General features: G+C 39.1%; 3 protein-coding genes across 3 annotated transcripts; 1 reads left to right on the top strand and 2 right to left on the bottom strand.

Annotated features, from left to right (window-relative positions):
- Positions 1-543: 543 nt before the first annotated feature.
- On the top strand, positions 544-1,871 carry LOC109165715. The gene is made up of 4 exons (XM_019314603.1): positions 544-1,096; positions 1,187-1,270; positions 1,366-1,445; positions 1,550-1,871. The coding sequence occupies exons 1-4, from the start codon at positions 689-691 to the stop codon at positions 1,575-1,577; spliced, it is 600 nt and encodes a 199-aa protein (XP_019170148.1). The 5' UTR covers positions 544-688; the 3' UTR covers positions 1,578-1,871.
- A 2,111-nt stretch (positions 1,872-3,982) lies between these two features.
- LOC109165714 (magnesium transporter MRS2-3-like) lies at positions 3,983-6,872 on the bottom strand. The gene is made up of 6 exons (XM_019314602.1): positions 6,340-6,872; positions 5,684-5,926; positions 5,396-5,524; positions 5,141-5,301; positions 4,488-4,722; positions 3,983-4,408 (listed from the first exon to the last, which is right to left on the bottom strand). Exons 1-6 carry the CDS (start codon positions 6,769-6,771, stop codon positions 4,121-4,123), a joined length of 1,488 nt encoding a protein of 495 aa, XP_019170147.1. The 5' UTR covers positions 6,772-6,872; the 3' UTR covers positions 3,983-4,120.
- Positions 6,873-9,182: 2,310 nt separating this feature from the next.
- Positions 9,183-11,881, bottom strand: LOC109164917 (ribosomal RNA small subunit methyltransferase E). Its single transcript, XM_019313476.1, has 8 exons — positions 11,668-11,881; positions 11,031-11,104; positions 10,701-10,843; positions 10,577-10,623; positions 10,201-10,309; positions 10,062-10,123; positions 9,763-9,877; positions 9,183-9,483 (listed from the first exon to the last, which is right to left on the bottom strand). Exons 1-8 carry the CDS (start codon positions 11,830-11,832, stop codon positions 9,332-9,334), a joined length of 867 nt encoding a protein of 288 aa, XP_019169021.1. The 5' UTR covers positions 11,833-11,881; the 3' UTR covers positions 9,183-9,331.
- Positions 11,882-17,894: the final 6,013 nt, after the last annotated feature.

The raw sequence follows: 17,894 nt of genomic DNA, 5'->3' as shown, positions 1-17,894 counted from the left end.
TTGCACACTGGGGATGGATAGGTGTCCAAGTACTGAGGAAGGGAAGATGTACGTGTACCCCGTTTTGTTAAGAGCGTACACTGTGCCTCGCTGTCCACCATGTGAAGGAGTTGTGGTCTGCCTCCGTTCCATCCTCCCCATTTCTCTCTCTCTCCCTCTCTCTCTCTACTTCTTGATTTCCCATTCATATATAATGCAAAAGAATGGATTTTTCTCTAGGTTAAACTCGACCCACGGTAAAAACTTGATCTGGGTTTATATACTTTTCGTAAATAAATATTCTTGGTGTCATGTGTCTAGTCTGGTTGACGAGATTGGCCACGGGGGACTTTACAAGTCTACAAACCCAAGTGGCACTTTTGTGGTTGGTTCACTTACAAATGGATTATATTATGTCAAGACAAAACAGGTTTAGGATTGGAGCTTTGATTTCCTTTTGGTCTTTTCCTAATTCCTATCCAACCCCACACGGCCACAAACCCCCCCCCCCCCCCCCCTAAAAACCCACTTGGTGGAGCACTAAATAGAGGGATCGAGCTCTGCTACTCACAAACCAAAGTCATACACATCAGAGGCTCTCTTTGTACTCTCACCCTCCTTTCATTCTCTGCTCTCGTGTGGTTTAGAAGGCTACCCATTACTGTAGATTCCCATTTTTCTTGGTTCACATAGTCCAGAGCTTTAAAAAATGGATTATGGAACGTTGGGTGATTCAGAATGTAGCAGTGGATGTGAGTCTGGATGGACTCTATACTTGGAGAACTCATACATGGCTCCTCCCTACCATTCTTGTGGGGGGAATAGATTTCTTGAAGGGAAAGGGGGGTTTAGTCAAGAAAATGGATATGAAGAAGAAGAAGAGGAAGAGGACTTATCTATGGTGTCTGATGCATCTTCTGGGCCTCCACAGTTTGTTGAAGAAGAAGACTATGGCAATGACAACAATGGCTGCTCCTATCATGCTGCTCCTGTTAACTCTGCACCTGCATTGCCTGTGAAGAGGCAGAAGAAGAAGGAAAATCGACGTCGGAGCATCGGGGAACAGCCTTCAGCTCTTGATGACACAGCCAGCTCTCCCATCTTCAACTTGAGTAATGTAAGTTTTGATTAATTGATTTGCTTCCTGCCCAGATTCTTCTTCTTTCCCTGACCCTGAAAGAATCTGAAAACTGTTGTTTTTCTGCAGAATAATTTCACAATCAACAATCAAGCTTCAGTGGAGAATGTGGTATTAGATTTCTCACAGGGATACTCCACAACTCACTTGCAGGTACTATATATGCATGTTTCTTCCATTTACATAAGGTTTGGATTCAATAATTTATCCACACAGATATTCTTATCAGAAAACAATTTTTCATGCAGGGGAGATCCGTATACCAGGAACAGTATGGTTTCTTCCTGCCATCTCTACTCCCAGAAAACCAGTTGCTGGTACAGAATCAGTTGAGTCATTGACTTTCCTCCCATCTGTAAACCAGAAACCGAACTTCTCAGCCAAATATCGATTAAGATTTACTAACTTAGATTCTCATTCTTTCGATAACAGGTGGTATGAAGGGAAGAAGTGGGGGTGATAGGGGGAAAAAGTCAGATCTTTTTTGCTGTTCATAACTGTCTACTGGAGTGCTGCTTAATCCATGTTCAGAGAGGGAAGGAGGAAAATTGTTCAAGCTAAAGGCAATAGGAATTGGATCTGAAAGCAAGAAACCGAAAAAAGTTCCTCTTCCTTTTTCCTTCTTTTCTTTTCTTTTATTTGCGTTTTCCTGTCAATGCAGCAAGAAAGGAAAGAAACTCATTTCTTGTTTCTCCGAATTCGATTTTGCTTATCAATGAAACACTTTAGCTCTGAGTTTTTTCTTGAGCATTTATATGTGGTGCAAGTCTGCAACCATGCCAAGCCTTTGTTCTGTCATGGACTGCCATTGCTCTTTTCCAAACTACCAAAGAATCAGTGTTAAAGCCTGCAATTAAAAAAAAGAGTAAAAACAAGAATCATGAGAAGTAAAGTCTCCATACACACAACTAAGAATAAAGAAAAAGTAAAGAAGCAAAGGTTGTTTCCATTGGTTTTTAGTGCTAACTAAACTTGTAGACAAAACAGGACAAGGAGCAATAATGCACCACACCTGTAAGAATTAAGAAAAGATATTATCCAAACAGTCATTGCAAAATAAAAAGTATGATTAGGTAGGATTTTGTTGAAAATTTGAAGCTGAGTTTTGAAAAAAAATCAGCATCCAGTGGAAGTAGTAGAAAATCTTTGAAAAGGGTTGGCTAGAGGCTATAGTATTGACAAAACCTCAGTGTCTTTTAGTGACCAGACAAGACTACATCCCAATAATTCAAGCTCTCTATAATGAATTAAAAATGTAAAATCTTGATTATAGGTGGAAAAAATATGAGACAGGATGAAGATGAAAAATGTAACAAAAGGATGGGCAGTCAGAGAAAAGCACAGAAATGAGGGGGAAAAGGCCAAAATTAATGTAGGAATATTTCATATGCATCTTGATGACTCTTTTTTAAGTGCAGAGATCCTGCCGCCGTTCTTCCTGACCCAAGGCTACATGCCATCCTTATTTTATAGGGTAGCCTCTTTATCCAGTTTGGAAGGATCCCAATATTCAAATCATTTTATGCATAGTTTATGCAAGTATGTTTGCTTCCCTTGCATCTGTCTGCATTTAAGCTGTCATTCACAATTATATGTTCTTCCACCATTTCTTTATTCTTTAACAAGAAAGATGATTAGGCTCTGAATGTTTATGCACAAGCATGGTGGATAGGTATCAAAAGGGAATGGGGGAGACCATTTTTGCCCCACCAACTACCATCAAAACAAAGCCTTCAATTCCCATTGCACAGAGCTCCAGTGTTGTTTCTCATATTAAAAAAAAAAACAAAACAAAACAAATTCAATTGCCTATACCCATTGAATTTTCACCTTGGACTGCTCCCTTTCTCATGACAACAGCCTTCTCTACAGGAAAAACAGCAAATGGCTTCCACTCCTCACTATTCTGTCACCCATTGCCTGTAAGAAAACAGAGTCTAACACAGTAATTCACGTTAATACTCAGATGGAAATTCTTAGCAGCAAAGAAAGGTAACATCCAGTTGGTTTCCAAAATCCTATCAACCCATTTTATATGATAGCATAGGTAGTAGCTTAACTCAATTCAAGAACATAAACATGATTAGTTCCAAATAGTACTAGAAAGAAAGTGAGAACAAGAAAAGTTGCTAAAATAATTGATCAGATCTGGAATATTTCCAGTGGGGATTTACAATCCCATTCAGACAGCTGTCATATCGTCATAAAGTTGAAGGCAGTTAGGAGGTTCATGACACAGATCTATAGGACCACAGATCGTTTTATCCAGGTTTCAGAAACGAAATTAGCCAAACAGGGATGAGTGCATAGGTGGGTTTCCCTTAGAGCAAGGTTCCTGTGCAATATTGCACAGCATGGGTGACCATATGACCCCAACAAAAAGATTCTTACAGCAGTATGATTGAGGTCTGAGGAGAACTTCTTATCCTCTCAATGAATATTTCAAGTTGGTAACAACTAACAAGGGCTCATTTCCCAATCAGTACACTGTACACGTTTACTTCAGAAAAGAATACTACTTCACTCTTATCTGTCAAGTAGGTGTATGGGCTTTGAATATGCAAAATCATGCAGTTCAATCTTTTTTGTTTTTTTGCACATTAGAGAGGGTAGAGATAAGATTTGTACAACTTAACTACCCACTAGGCATAGCTCCAAACACTAGCTCGGCATTCTCAAGAACAGTTTTTTTGTGAAATTAGGGAATTTCAATTTGGTAGGCTGGGAAGGATGGCAATGAGTTATAAAGTTGCAAATAAATGGTACCTAGCCTGCAAGAAATTCTTGACTAAACTCTGCTCATGGTCCATTTCACAAAACTTCGATATGCATACAGGGAAATTATATAACACAGAACCCACAGGAAACATGACAAAAGGCTGTTCATAGTTTCATACCACAATCATATATTTCAAGCATCAATACAAAGTTCAACTTGGGATCCTTCAGTTTAGGATCCATATACATACATGTTGTCGCCATATTGAGGATTGATCTCTCCTTTTACTCAAGTAAACGTTTGTGCTTACACCAGGCAATTGCAATCACATACAGGAAAATACTACCAGTGCAACCACCACCAATGGTCCACAAGAACTCTGGCATCCCAGCTTTTTCAGCATTAAACAGCTCAATTTCAATATTCATGCCAAAAACTCCTGCCACAACCACAAATGCACTTATGACTAGAGTTGCTGCTGTCAACATGACTCCCATTTGCAGAAGATGGTTCTGTTTATCGTCAAGCATAATGTTGATGTAATCTTCTGTGTCATCCACATACTCCCGGAGCTTTCAACAAATTTCATTATATAATGTCAGTACCAGCAAAAATCCTTAAGTAATTTTAGCATCTGTGCAGGTTACTTACAGTGGAGAGTTTATTCAATGTGCCATCGATCTGAACAAAGTATGCTTCTAAGAGCATTTCAAGCTCCTCCACATCAAGATGCTTGCTAATAGCACTATGTGTTGTACTTGTCCGTGTTCCTTGACTACCTCGGCCAAGTGTATTTAATCTTTCAGGCTGGTGATCAATATGAGGAAGATCAGCATCATAGCTGGTGGAACCAGTATTTGCTCCCATTGAGACCTCAGCAGGAATCCTGACATCACAAATGAAGAGAAATAAAACTTTTGGTGGATAGCCAGATAGATATAAGGTTCAAGGCTATGTGGAACGGGGTTGTTAGTGAGAAAAAATGAATGTGGCCATGGTCATGACTACAGTCATCACATTTTATGTATATACCAGTTTCTTATAACCTTTGCAATATTATAAGCAGAAGATGCAAAGATGGAAAGTATCTCCATTACCTCAGTTCATATATGTTTTTGAGAAGCGATGTACTTTGTCTTTCTAATTTATAAAACAAAGAGGAGATCCTAGTAAATTGTCTAGAGTAATACAATTGTAAAACTATAAAGCAGTCTACATTTAGTGAGTGAACTAGTGAAGGTGAGGCCTAAAATGAAAATCAACCATATATATCATCACAACATTAGAGACATAGTCTTAGATACCTATCAATCAAATCTTCCTGAATAACTCCTTCATCCAAGCCATCTTGCTCATTTATGGATGAAACAGAAGAACCCTCAAGTTGTTGCATAAGTTTTTCAGTCAAATACATCTCAGCCATATCTTCATCATCATCTAGTAGATGCTCCAGTTCATCTCTTACCTGAGAACGAATATTTTTGAATTAAACATATTTATTGAAAGCCTAAAGAAAACCATGTTGTCCAGGTAGTTATCCAGAAAACTAACTATAGTACCTTCTGAACACGCCCAGTTATTGCAACCAAGCGGCTTTTAATTTGACGGACACGCTCCAAGTTCAGAGTACTAATCTTTGAAGTCAATTTATCTAATGCAGGATGAGCTTCCTGCTCCAATGTTCTTGCCTATAATGAAAAAGGGAAATAGCAACAAAAGAAGAGGCAAGATAACAAAAACATCGTGCTTTAGAGAGTTAAAAAACCAAAACAAAACTAAGCAACAATATGAGAAAAAGTATTATGAATACAAAATAATGTTCAACTAAGAGAAGCGCATTACGGTACCTCATTATCCAAGCAACTGCAAGCAGCCTCTAGGCATGCCTCAAGTGCAACAAATTCAAATGGAAGAAGCTTTAGTCCATCTCGATTCTCACCAGCTTGCTGTTTCCCATCTGCTTTACCCTCCTCGTCTTTTTTAGGCGGGAAACCCCCAGAATAGTTTTGAGGGCTAGCTCTATTTGATTGTGGCTCTTCAGAATCATACAGATTTTCCCAGTCTGCATTATCCTGACCATCTCCAGCTTCCTTCATTAATCATAATCACCAGTTGATTACCAATCCTTATAAACTTACAACTAAAATGCACTACACACATACTTATAGCAACAAATTAAACACCAAAATACAAAGTGAGATATACATAGAAAAACAACATAAATCGCAAAGGATTAAGGTCATGGGTTCAAGTCCAATAATTCAATGAATCAAACAGTCACAGTTTGTGAGCACCCTAAACCTACAAGATGTCAATCCAGAATTCAAAACAATTTTATAAAGGCAAATTTAATAATTCATGCTAAAGTATTACAGTGCTGTAACAGTCTAACAGAAATAATAGCAATTCAGAAATTTAAAGAAATTACTTCTATCAGTTTCTTTCAACTGTGAACATTTTAAGCCAATATATATATACGCATTTCGTATAGATAAAGAGAAACCTGGGAGTTGGTAGCTTGGTGGTGACGCAGAATTCTGTGCTGGAGCTCATCGACGAAAGGAGCAACAGAAGGGTCTCTAGAATTGAGGAGAAGGACCTCTTGTGCTGTAATAATGGCCTTGATATGCTCCAGATTGATGACGATTGCCCGCTCACGGCCGAGCACAGTGGAAGGGTAAGACAGAAGTGGGTCCAGAATACGAAGATCCCGGGCCGGAAGCCCAGTCCGGCGCATGATAGCATGTTTTCCGACCTCCACCACCTGCGCTTGCCCAGTAGAGTCCAGGAGAAGCCATGGCCGGACCCCGGCAGCCTTCTTTCGCAGCCCACCGCCGACGATTACGCCTCCCGGCAAGGGATTGTTAGTGCGGAGGGGATCTCCATCGTCGACCGGCGAATCGGCGTTGAGCTTCGCCGGAGGATTGCCCTTCATCAGTGTTCGTAACTGAACTTTTCAGTTAAAAAGTAGGATCGGCAGTTCGGCACCTTTCTCCCAGAAAATTACCAAAAATACGAGTCATTTATTTTTATTTTCCTCTTTAAGTTGCATGGAAACGGGAAACAAATACTCCGTATAAAAATATCTATATTTTTTTTTGTTTAAATAGGTATAAATATTACGTAGTAATTATTTACTAATTATACTAATTATATATATTTAGGAAGTAATGGAGGCAGTTATGAATTAAATGCATTTAAGAGGGTCATTTATTGGTAGCTTTGGATTGTATAAATATCCTTTTTGGACACTGTGCTAGAGTTGAATATTTCAGTGAAATTTACAAACACAATAAAAATATTTGAAAAAATAGTTAAATAAGCCATCAAACTTCAATTGAAATTCAATTAGTCCCTAAAGTGTGCTAGAGTCCAAAAATCAGTTATGACATGCTATCACATGTCATTAGGGTTCTAATGGCAAAATTTCAGTCAAAAAAGTGGCCGACAGACAAGAAGCCGATTGATGACAGTTCGCTCACTTTTTTTGTCTGAGTCGCATAACCGATTTTTAGGCTTTATTGCATCAAAATAAATTGTTCATGGTTGTAATTGGACATTTAAAATGTTTAAGAGTCTCATCGACTTTTCAGCTAAAGTTCGAGAGTCTATTTGAGTTTTAAGTGCCGTTTGTGTTGGTCTACCCTGCACCAAGTGACTATTAGTCATAATATCTATCCCTATATATTCAAACTTTCATGTCATTAAAAGGTGATCAAAAAATTATTGAAATTCCAATAAATAGGCAAATGCTACTCATATCATTCACACAAATATATGTATCAGGCATAAAATTAAAGAAGTTGTTTTCAATACTATATAATTTTTAAACAAATAAGAAAAAATTATTTTAAATAAATTAAAAGTTTATGATGACTAGAATGTAATGGATTAGAGTTTATGAATATTTATAAGATTAGACATTATCTAAATCAAGAAACATGACTAATTAACTAATTAAAAACTAGTCCGTAAATGAAGAAATTAGAGACCAAGATTCTTGATGAGGGAAGAATAGCTTCTGCTGCACCCATAACTACTAGCTTCATCATCCTCCATGAAATCGCACGGCTCATTCTCATCAATCCTCCCTATTCTCCCAACCCTATCGCTGTAACTCCGATCAACTCCCCTCGATCCCCCCTTCTTCCTCACCATCAAACTCCGATTCACGTCCAGCTGCGGGAACGCCGCGCGGAGGAGCACCGCCAAATCGTCGCCCTCCGCCGCCTCGCCCCTCCGCCTTTCCGCCGCCGCGGTGAAATCCCTGGACAGGCAGTTACGGCGAGCACCGCACACGCCTCCGCTGGTACACCCGGTCAGGTTTTCCGCGTAAAAGTCGCGTGCTTTGCGTAAGACCATAGCCGGTGCTCGCAGTATGCAGTTTATCAGCTTGCTTGATTGCTTCTTTATCCCTTTAGCTCTCATAACTGCAGTATAGTGTTGATTTTCTGCAACTTCTGATTCTGGAAATGGTTGTATATATATATATATATATGTATAGTTTCAGAATGCAGACTGTTCTTACTTCTTAGAAGAGAGTGTATATATATAGTCTTGAATTTGTCAATACAGTTCACACTCTGTGGACTGTGGATGTTGTATATTTTAAACAATTGTATGGCTGCGATTTAATATTGAAAGACGGGGTCAAAATCAAAGCCTTGATTACAGGGAGTCAGTAAATCTGCTACCACTTTTCTATCTAGATAGTTTAAGCAAAATATATATTTTTTGTTGAAATGTAAGAATTTTGGGATTTTTTGTTTTTCTCTCAAACTCTTATATTTGTTTTCATTATATACAAACTTTAGTACATATAGCAACTTGGGCCATTTCTTTGGAGGATTTTATTACTATACTGTAATCTTTTAGACATTAAAATATATCACTTTAAGATTTTGTTGGCAGGTCAAATGATATCATTCGGTGTGTCATATAATATTGTAAAATTTCTAAACAGTTAGATCATTTTTGTGACTCTAGCTGACCAAGGATGTGTACTTGATAAATCTCATCTTGTTATTCTAGCTGACAAAGGATCACCATAAAGTAAATTAACCTAGGTTAATAAGTGACTTTCAGTGGGAGTCGAATTTGGAACGTTTTATCTAGTTGATATCAACTTTTGCATTTGAAGATATTTAAATCTTCAATTGTGTAGATTCTGAATTCAGAGACTTTGTGGTCAAACGACATAAGTATGGCTCTCCTAAATGGAGGATCACAGGTTTGAACCTCAATAGAGGGCATTGGCTCCTTGTGCTTTAATAGGATGAGAAAGTATGTATGGACCGATACTACATTGTAAGTTGTAACAGATTCAATAGTAATCAAAAATAAAAAGATTTTGAACTCAGAATTCACAAGAAAACCACCAACAAAACATAAAAGTTGAGGAAAACAAGCGACCAAAAGTTATGCACCAGAGGAATCTCTTGTACCAGAATAAGTAATTGCTAAAGCTAAGGATAGTTGATTGCTTGCAAGTTCTGTTAGCTGTTGGCTAGCCTCTGATGGTCAGACCACAACATCAAAGTTGCCAAAAGTGCGACTGTCGCGGTTTCAACTCGTAGGCGATGTGGCCCGAGACCAACTGCACTTGCTCCCGCATCCACTATCATGTTCTTCTCCATCTCGGTGAAGTCTGCAGCAGGATCACGATCACCAAAATCTAAGTCAGAGTTTCAAGTCATAATCTAGGTTTCAAATGTTTAAGTATGGAGATGGAAAAAGAAACAGTATCTATAGCTTCCTTCGATTTCTTGAAACTACAGTTATTGCCAAACATTTTAACAGTCCTCTTTTCGATTCAATGAAACGATTGACACTTGCCATGTTTGCATAAAGTTTAAGGAAACAGAAACAGACGAAAAAAGGGGTGGGGTGGAGTGTACTAAGCTAACAAGTACTCCATAATACTGACCTCCTTCCGGTCCTATTATCAATAATCCACTCGATTCTTTTCTTCGGGAACTCAAAGCACTAAAAACTGGCATAGCCTCGGCTAAAGCAATAAACGATAATGTTGACTTTGTGACCTACGGTTGCATGGTGCCAAGCCCACGGCCAAAACAAAAAGAGACAGAATCAGTTTTGTATATGATGGAAACTGGAAAGGGAGAAAAGAAGTTTAAAGGCCAGAGCTATTCATAAAAGATACGATTTTTCTATTCATTTATTTAAATGAACTTGAAAGGTAGAACGCAAGACAATTTAACTTACATGAGGTATTAGTTCGCTAACTTTCATAGGAGGGTTCAGACTCATTTCATGCAGCCGTTGACCTATTAAAAGAAGTAACTGTTGATATAGCACTAGTCGTATAACAAAGAAACGTTTTAAATTACACCAAAATGCTCACATTGTTTAGCGGCTGCAAGACTGACACGAAGTAATCTCTCTACTCGGTTTTCTGAAATCGAAGGAGAGCGTTCTGTCAACAGAGGAGTAATGCTATTGGCTCCCATTTCCTGAGACGAAGAAACAATAAAGGCAGTAAGTAAATACTGAATGGCAAATTGAAGCCATCTCAACTAAAAGCCTAAGCTGATAGTTGGATTGCACATTAATGGTTATATGCCGTGGACCATGACCTTTGGTCTGACTCTGATACCAAATTGAAGCATGTGCTCCATCTCAACTAAAAGCCTAAGCTGATAGTTGGATTGCACATTAATGGTTATATGCTCAACAGATATGGTAGTACTTGAAGAGACGCATGACGAATATATACATACAGTGCATTTCTCCACAAGCCAATCAGCCCGGCCTCCCTTTAGAGTTCCTAGAACAAAGAAACTTAAGAGGGCGTTATGTTACGTTATGCAAGCAAGAAGCACGAGAATGCTCTAAAACACTCACCAAAAGCAGCAAAGACATGCCACTGTGTGTCCAAGGGAGATACCGACTTTGGGTTCTCTATCGCCACAAAGTTCAATCCAGATTGATCGATTTCTTGTATGCATCCTTCAACTAAGCTTCCTTTTCCATTGAATAGCTCTACCCTTCAAAATTGAAAACCATGAACTGAGATTCATTAATTACTATAGGACAAGTAAACTAAGCGCTATTCAACACTTCATCCTGTCTTTAAGCTGTTGGAGAACATATTTCTACTTCCACCAAGACATTTAAGGTAAAGCCGACACCATACTATATGAAACATCCAAGGTAAATGTAACTCCAGATTACCTATCATTAACTTTCAATCTTAGAACTCTAGTCATGTGCCAAAACTCATCGCCTTTGACTCGCACAACACTACCCTGCATGTCAACACAATACCAAAAGGTCCTAAACTCAATTAAATTTGAATATGAGGAAATTGAAAATCTTTCAGAAAGTCATGAAACCAAAACATTGTTTTAAGAAGATAGATTCATCAAATCGGAGCCAGTATAAGCCATATACAATCCTCTGCACGTCTATGTATGTGAACAATTAAACCTCTTCAAGTTCTACATCATATAATCAGAACCAGCATTCAAAAACTCAAAGCAAGCAGAAGGGCAGCAGTCTTCTTCACACGTGCTTCAAAAAGGCATTAGCTTTGCTAAAAATAATTCATCTCTACTAAGAAAAAGTATATACATTTTAATAAAAGCGAGACCCACAAGGCCACAAATCAGTGGGTTCGTTCTTTATGCACTGGGAGCAGACATACACTGAGCAATAAATGAAATGCAAACACGATTTAATAAAAACAAATAAACGAAAACAGTAAAATGCGAACTGGGTTTGAGCCATAAAGAAGAAATTCAACGAATGAATAGTATATTGGGACTTGGGAGAGGATAAAAAAGAGGGAAATTGAGCAAAATGGAGATACCTCGGAAGAAGGGAGGATTTCGGAGTAGAAGCGAGGGAGGCCACCGCGAGACTGGTTTGAGTAATTTGATGAAGAAGAAGATGAGAATGATCGAAAGCTGGGTTCTTTAGACCATGGACGGCTCAGTAAGAACGCGAGGCTGAGACTCCGAACTGGGGCTTGCATCGGGAAGAAGATGAACTGACCAAGTACAGCTACAGGCAACCGCAGTCTACTAGGGGGTATTTATTTTAATTACTTTATTCATATTTAAATTAGTTGGCTATTAAATTACTTTATTCAAAAAACTTGTCCATGGCGGGAGCTGGTGTCCAGCCCCGCCCATCATCATGAGTACTTTGAGCTGGAACTGTCGTGGCTTGGGCAATCCACGCACAGTTCGACAGATTGTGGGCCTTGCGGCCAGTAAGAAGCCTGACTTTGTGTTCTTGATGGAGACCAAGGTACCACGGATACATGCAGAACGGATCCGGGTTACGCTTGGTTATGAAGGTTTGTTTTATGTTGATAACGATGGTCTGAGTGGAGGAATGACGCTTTTATGGAGGAAGAATAATACGGTGAGACTATTAAGCTACTCGCAGAGCCATATTGATGTGGAGGTAAGCTTGTTTAATAAATTATGGCGCATGACATGCATTTATGGTATCCCCGAACGTGGCAGGCGGGAGGAGACATGGGGTTTACTTGGTACTCTCAAGACTAGATCCTTATTGTCCTGGGTGGTGATAGGGGATTTTAATAATCTACTATACCAGCATGAGAAGAATGGGGGAAATCCGTATCCTAATAGTCTGTTACGGGGTTTCGGAGATGCTGTGGATGACTGTGGTTTGATGCAAATGCCAATGAGGGGCCATCAGTATACGTGGCAGAAGGGAAAGGGGACGCCGAATTTGATAGAGGAAAGATTAGACAAGGCTTTAATAACGAATGATTGGGGTCTGCTCAATGAGAATGCATGGCTGGAGAATATTCGAACCCGGGCCTCGGATCATTCGATCCTTTTCCTAAGTATTAATGCGTTTTGCATGCCAAGGAGAAGGGGGCCGCGGAAGTTCAGATTTGAAATGGCTTGGTTGTTAGATGAAGGGTGCAAAGAAGTAGTAGAAACGGCTTGGCAAGAGGGGAGAACAGAGGGATTGCTGCATTGCCAGCAGTTGTGTGGAGAAAAGTTGATGCAGTGGGGTGGAGATCAGTTTAATAAATTCGGAAAATGAATTAACCACCTGCAGCGGAGGCAAGATGCCATACGAAATAGACGTGATTTGGCAGCGCTAGCTGAGTACCAGCAGATTGAGAGTACCATGAAACGGGTAGAGGCCCAGGAGGATGTGTTTTGGAGGCAGCGGGCCAAGCAGCACTGGCTACGCGGGGCTGACGCGAATACAAAATTTTATCACAGGTATGCCTCTGCACGTAGGAAAAAGAATTTTATTTCTACTATTAAATATGATGCTGGTAACTGGGTGGAGGGGGATGATATGCATGCTGCTATACAGAGTTACTATGAAAATATTTTTGCCTCTAATGGATTGAGCTGTGATGATCCACTTTTTGGGGTCCTAACCCCACGAGTAACGTTGGAGCAAAATATGATGCTAGACCGCCCCTTTGAAACTAATGAGGTTAAAGAGGCTCTATTTTCAATGTATCCGGATAAGGCTCCGGGTCCGGATGGTTTAAACCCGGGTTTCTACCAGCAGTTTTGGGAGACAGTGGGAGGTGATGTATCTGGCTTTATAATGAATACTTTGAATTCCTGTGTATTCCCTGAGGGATTGAATGATACTAACATTGTATTGATACCGAAAAAGGAGATGCCTGAGACAGTTGCAGATTTAAGGCCGATCGCATTGAGTAATGTCATTTACAGAGTTATGGCTAAAATGATAGCAAATAGGATGAAAACACTAATGGGAGGATTAATATCGGAATCCCAGAGTGCTTTTATCCCGGGAAGGCTAATCACTGACAACATCCTGGTGGCAGCAGAGGTGGGCCATTATCTGAATAGAAAGCAATGTGGTATAGTGGGATGGAGTGCATTGAAGTTAGATATGTCGAAGGCTTATGATAGAATGGAGTGGAACTTTCTGGAAAGGATGCTCACTGTTATGGGTTTTAGTGAGAAGTGGATAAAGCTCATTATGATGTGTGTAACGACTGTTAATTATACTGTAATGGTTAATGGTATGGCAGGGGGCACGTAAAACCAACCAGGGGACTCAGGCAGGGAGACCCACTCTCTCCGTATTTATTTATAATTTGTGCAGAAGCTCTCTCGATGATATTACAGTATGAACAGTTGGCAGGCTCAATACATGGGTGCAGAGTTGCAAGGGGGGCGCCGCCTGTATCACACTTATTTTTTGCAGATGATAGTCTCCTATTTTTTAAAGCAAATATCCAGGAGGCAGGAGTTATAAGGCAGTGCCTAGCAAGGTATGAGAAATTGTCAGGCCAGGTGGTGAATTATAATAAATCTAATATATGTTTTAGCAGAAATACCTAGGAGGCTGACAGGGCACAGGTAGCGAATTGTCTGGGGGTGGTGCAAGAACCCAATTTTGGGAAATATTTGGGCCTACCATCTTTTGTAGGGAGGAATAAGAGAGCTGTTTTTTCGTATGTGGAGGAAAAAATCAGGCAACGAATTGGTTCGTGGAGTAAAAAGTTACTCTCTCAGGCTGGTAAGGAAGTATTATTGAAAAGTGTAGCGCAATCTATGCCTGCCTTTTCGATGAGTGTTTTTTTGTTACCTGAGACAGTTTGTCAGTCAATTGAGCGAACTATGAACAGGTACTGGTGGGGCAGTGGAAGAGAACGGGGAATACATTGGAAGGCATGGGACAGGTTGTGCATACCAAAAAAGTATGGTGGTATGGGTTTTAAAGTACTGAGGGCTTTTAATCTAGCAATGCTGGGTAAACAAGCATGGCGATTTTTAACAGACCCAGAAACACTCGTGGCTAAAATCTATAAGGCAAGGTATTATCCCACAACCAGTTTTACAGATGCAACTATTGGTAATTGCCCAAGTTACTGTTGGAGAAGTATAATGGCAGCCCATGCAATGGTAGTCTCAGGGGTGCGAAGGAGGATTGGGAATGGATAGACAACTTTAATATGGGGACACCCGTGGTTACGAGATAATCCTAGCCCATTGATTCAAACAGAAATGCCACAGCAATTGAGAGAGGCACGAGTTGCGGGACTAATTGATTCACAGACTCATACCTGGGATCCGCATATTTTGTCTGATTTATTTATTCCTGAGGATGTGGAGCGAATAAATATGATCCCTGTTAGTCCTGAGTATGAGGACTCATGGTATTGGATGGGTGACCCAAAGGGGACATATACAGTAAAGAATGCCTATAGGCATATTGTGGGTGAGTATGAGAATAATCCAGCGAGTTTTGATAAGTGGGTTGCAATGTGGAAAATAAAAGTCCCCCCTAAATGGAAAACTTTCTTGTGGAGAGCCATTGGTGACACTTTGCCAACAACCCTTAACTTGATATTAAAACGGGTGGAGGTCGACCCAACTTGCCCTATGTGTGGTTTAGATCATGAAGATGTGTTGCATGCTTTAGTGCTCTGTGAATATTCTAAACTTGTTTGGAATATAACACAATTGCCTGTTATTAATATTGTTGCAGACTCGTTTACAACATGGATAAAAGGGGCTATGGCGGCATTGACGGAGGAGCAGACCCGGTTAATGATAGCAGTATTATATTATATTTGGAGAACCCGGAATTCAGCTGTCTGGAAGGGATCAATGATGCGGCCTATCCAATTGGTCAGAGCAGCCACCGTAGCGCAACAGGCGTACAGCGCTGCCCATGTTTGCCGAACCGAACCGGCACCGGCAACGGACCACTTGAACGGTCCAGGGGAGAGTGGTCTGCGATGTTATGTGGACGCAGGTTTCCGGCACGACACGGGCGAGGCTACTTACGGCATGATAGTTATAGCGTCAGATGGCTCGTTTGTGGCAGCAAGGAATGGCAAGTTACCGATTTGTTTTTCACCACTTATGGCGGAGGCCCAGGCATACAAGGAGGCTTTGTCCTGGCTACTTGAACGGGACAACACATCAGTAAGTTTACTCACGGATTGCATGGAATTGGCTACGATTATCAGGCACCATCACACGCCGATCCATTCGTACGTTGGGGTCACAGTTGACCAGTGCAGAACGTTTATGTCGTTGTTTAATCGTATTACTTTGGATTACATCTCTAGGCAGGTTAATTTACATGCGCATACTTTAGCTACGTTAGCATTTACTCAGGATCAAGCTATGTACTGGGATGCTATCCCACCTGACGCTATTTCGGCTTTGATTCATTAATACAATTGCAAGATTGACCTTCAAAAAATTAGTTGGATATTATTGAATTGATATTTTTGAATTTAATTATACATCGATCAAGATATATGATTTATTTTGCCTCAAAAAAGAAAAAAGATATATTATTTATTTGTCTATAAATATCTCAAATATGTTTCAGTGACAAGGGGGATATGACCTGGGAGAACTAGGTGTCATTTGCTAGGTATAAAATGTTTTTTTTTTTTTTTGAAAAAATGTATAAAATGTTATTGTCTTAGTAGGTCTTACCATCTCCTTTCATATTTTCTCTTCAATTTTTCTCTCTATTTTTACTTTTTGTGTATATTTTACATCTCTACATTCTTACACATTACTTATTATTGATTTACTTTTTATCATTAATAATTTTAACTTTATAATTATAAATTCAAATATTAATATTAATAAAATAAATTTAAATAACAAGTTTAAATATTTTAAATTATAACAGAATAAAAATAATAATAAAGTGATGTGTTGTACGTAAGGTACTAGGATATTTACTGGAGCAGTAGTGGACATGTAACATCTGATATGGTACGAGAGGAATATGATGTGGTATTTATAGAAATACAACGATTAATTTTAACTGAGATATGATTGGTAAAAACAGAGTCAGTAATATATATATATATATATATATATATATATATATATATATATATATATATATAGAAGAAATTTCAAATGCCGCGGGGTCTTCCCGTGCGATAGAATTTCAGAATACACCAACAATGTAAGGGAAACACACCACAATGAAATACAACAAAAATACAAAATTTACACAACATACACAAAAAATACACCATACTCACCACACCCCAATGGTGTATTTCCGAACATTGTATGGTATTTTTACTCACACTTAATGGTGTGTGTTTGGTGATACGTATCCAATTTGTGTGTGTTTTTGTAGTACATTTTCCTAACGTTGATGGTGTATATTTGTTGAACTATTGGTGACGCCGCACCTGAACTTTCCTCTCTCTCTCTCTCTCTCTCTCTCTCTCTCTATATATATATATATATATATATATATATATATATATATATATATATATATATATATATATATATATATATATATCTGTGTGTGTGTGTATATATGATAAAAAGGAAGAGCCTTAATACATGTATTATATTTTTTTAAAGAAAAAAAATGATTTTAGTCCATTAATTATACATGAATTGTAGACTGAACTCATTAATTATTGCTCTGTACAAATTTTCCCTATAATTTGTTAAAAATGACGGTTTCAATCCATTACTTATAAAGTTTGTTAACATTGACAATTTATTTCGAGTTTTCAAATTATTAAATGACAAATTGGTCATTTTGTAAACAAATTTCCCAAATTCCCTTTATAAGTCTTCATATATATATATATATATATATATATATATATATGTGTGTGTGTGTGTGTGTGTGTGTGTGTGTGTGTGCGCTAATTGATTGTGTGTTGATGTTTATACAACAGGTGAATGCAGTGAATTACAATTTTAATCTTTTTTTTTATATCAAAAACGGAGGGGGATACCCAAACAGACAGATCAAAACACCCTTTGGGCGCTAGAAGCCCGATGAATTCTGCGAGTAGAAGAAGCGCCGACCTTATCGAGAGCGACTAGCTCTATGACCTCGGGCGGAGGCGACTCAAAAAGGTGTAAACCAGCTCCGCGCGCCCCGTCCATAGCCGCAAGTTTATCAGCAACCCGATTCTGCTCTCTGTAGACATGTTCGTATCTCACTTCCACCATGCCCGAGGCCTCACGCATGCATAGTCTTCCAATGTTGTGGCTTTGGTTTTTCCATCCTTCGCTTGCGCAGAGACTGTCGACCATG

The sequence above is a fragment of the Ipomoea nil genome, unplaced genomic scaffold, assembly GCF_001879475.1.
Source record: "Ipomoea nil cultivar Tokyo-kokei standard unplaced genomic scaffold, Asagao_1.1 scaffold3069, whole genome shotgun sequence".
NCBI lineage: Eukaryota > Viridiplantae > Streptophyta > Magnoliopsida > Solanales > Convolvulaceae > Ipomoea > Ipomoea nil.
This window is presented reverse-complemented; position numbering and strand designations above follow the sequence as displayed.

What these genes read in the sequence shown, in the direction of transcription:
- LOC109165715 (XM_019314603.1), top strand. Translation starts at nt 689, where the DNA reads ATGGATTATGGAACGTTGGGTGATTCAGAATGTAGCAGTGGATGTGAG. An exon ending in CCATCTTCAACTTGAGTAAT is followed by an intron (nt 1,097 to 1,186) that starts GTAAGTTTTGAT and finishes GTTTTTCTGCAG; the next exon opens with AATAATTTCACAATCAACAA. An exon ending in ACTCCACAACTCACTTGCAG is followed by an intron (nt 1,271 to 1,365) that starts GTACTATATATG and finishes TTTTTCATGCAG; the next exon opens with GGGAGATCCGTATACCAGGA.
- LOC109165714 (XM_019314602.1), bottom strand. Translation starts at nt 6,771, where the DNA reads ATGAAGGGCAATCCTCCGGCGAAGCTCAACGCCGATTCGCCGGTCGAC. An exon ending in CAGGAAGATTTGATTGATAG is followed by an intron (nt 4,723 to 5,140) that starts GTATCTAAGACT and finishes TTGTGATGTCAG; the next exon opens with GATTCCTGCTGAGGTCTCAA. An exon ending in CATTGAATAAACTCTCCACT is followed by an intron (nt 4,409 to 4,487) that starts GTAAGTAACCTG and finishes ATTTGTTGAAAG; the next exon opens with CTCCGGGAGTATGTGGATGA.
- LOC109164917 (XM_019313476.1), bottom strand. Translation starts at nt 11,832, where the DNA reads ATGCAAGCCCCAGTTCGGAGTCTCAGCCTCGCGTTCTTACTGAGCCGT. An exon ending in GGCTTGTGGAGAAATGCACT is followed by an intron (nt 10,310 to 10,576) that starts GTATGTATATAT and finishes TCTTCGTCTCAG; the next exon opens with GAAATGGGAGCCAATAGCAT. An exon ending in TCTTGCAGCCGCTAAACAAT is followed by an intron (nt 10,124 to 10,200) that starts GTGAGCATTTTG and finishes TTCTTTTAATAG; the next exon opens with GTCAACGGCTGCATGAAATG.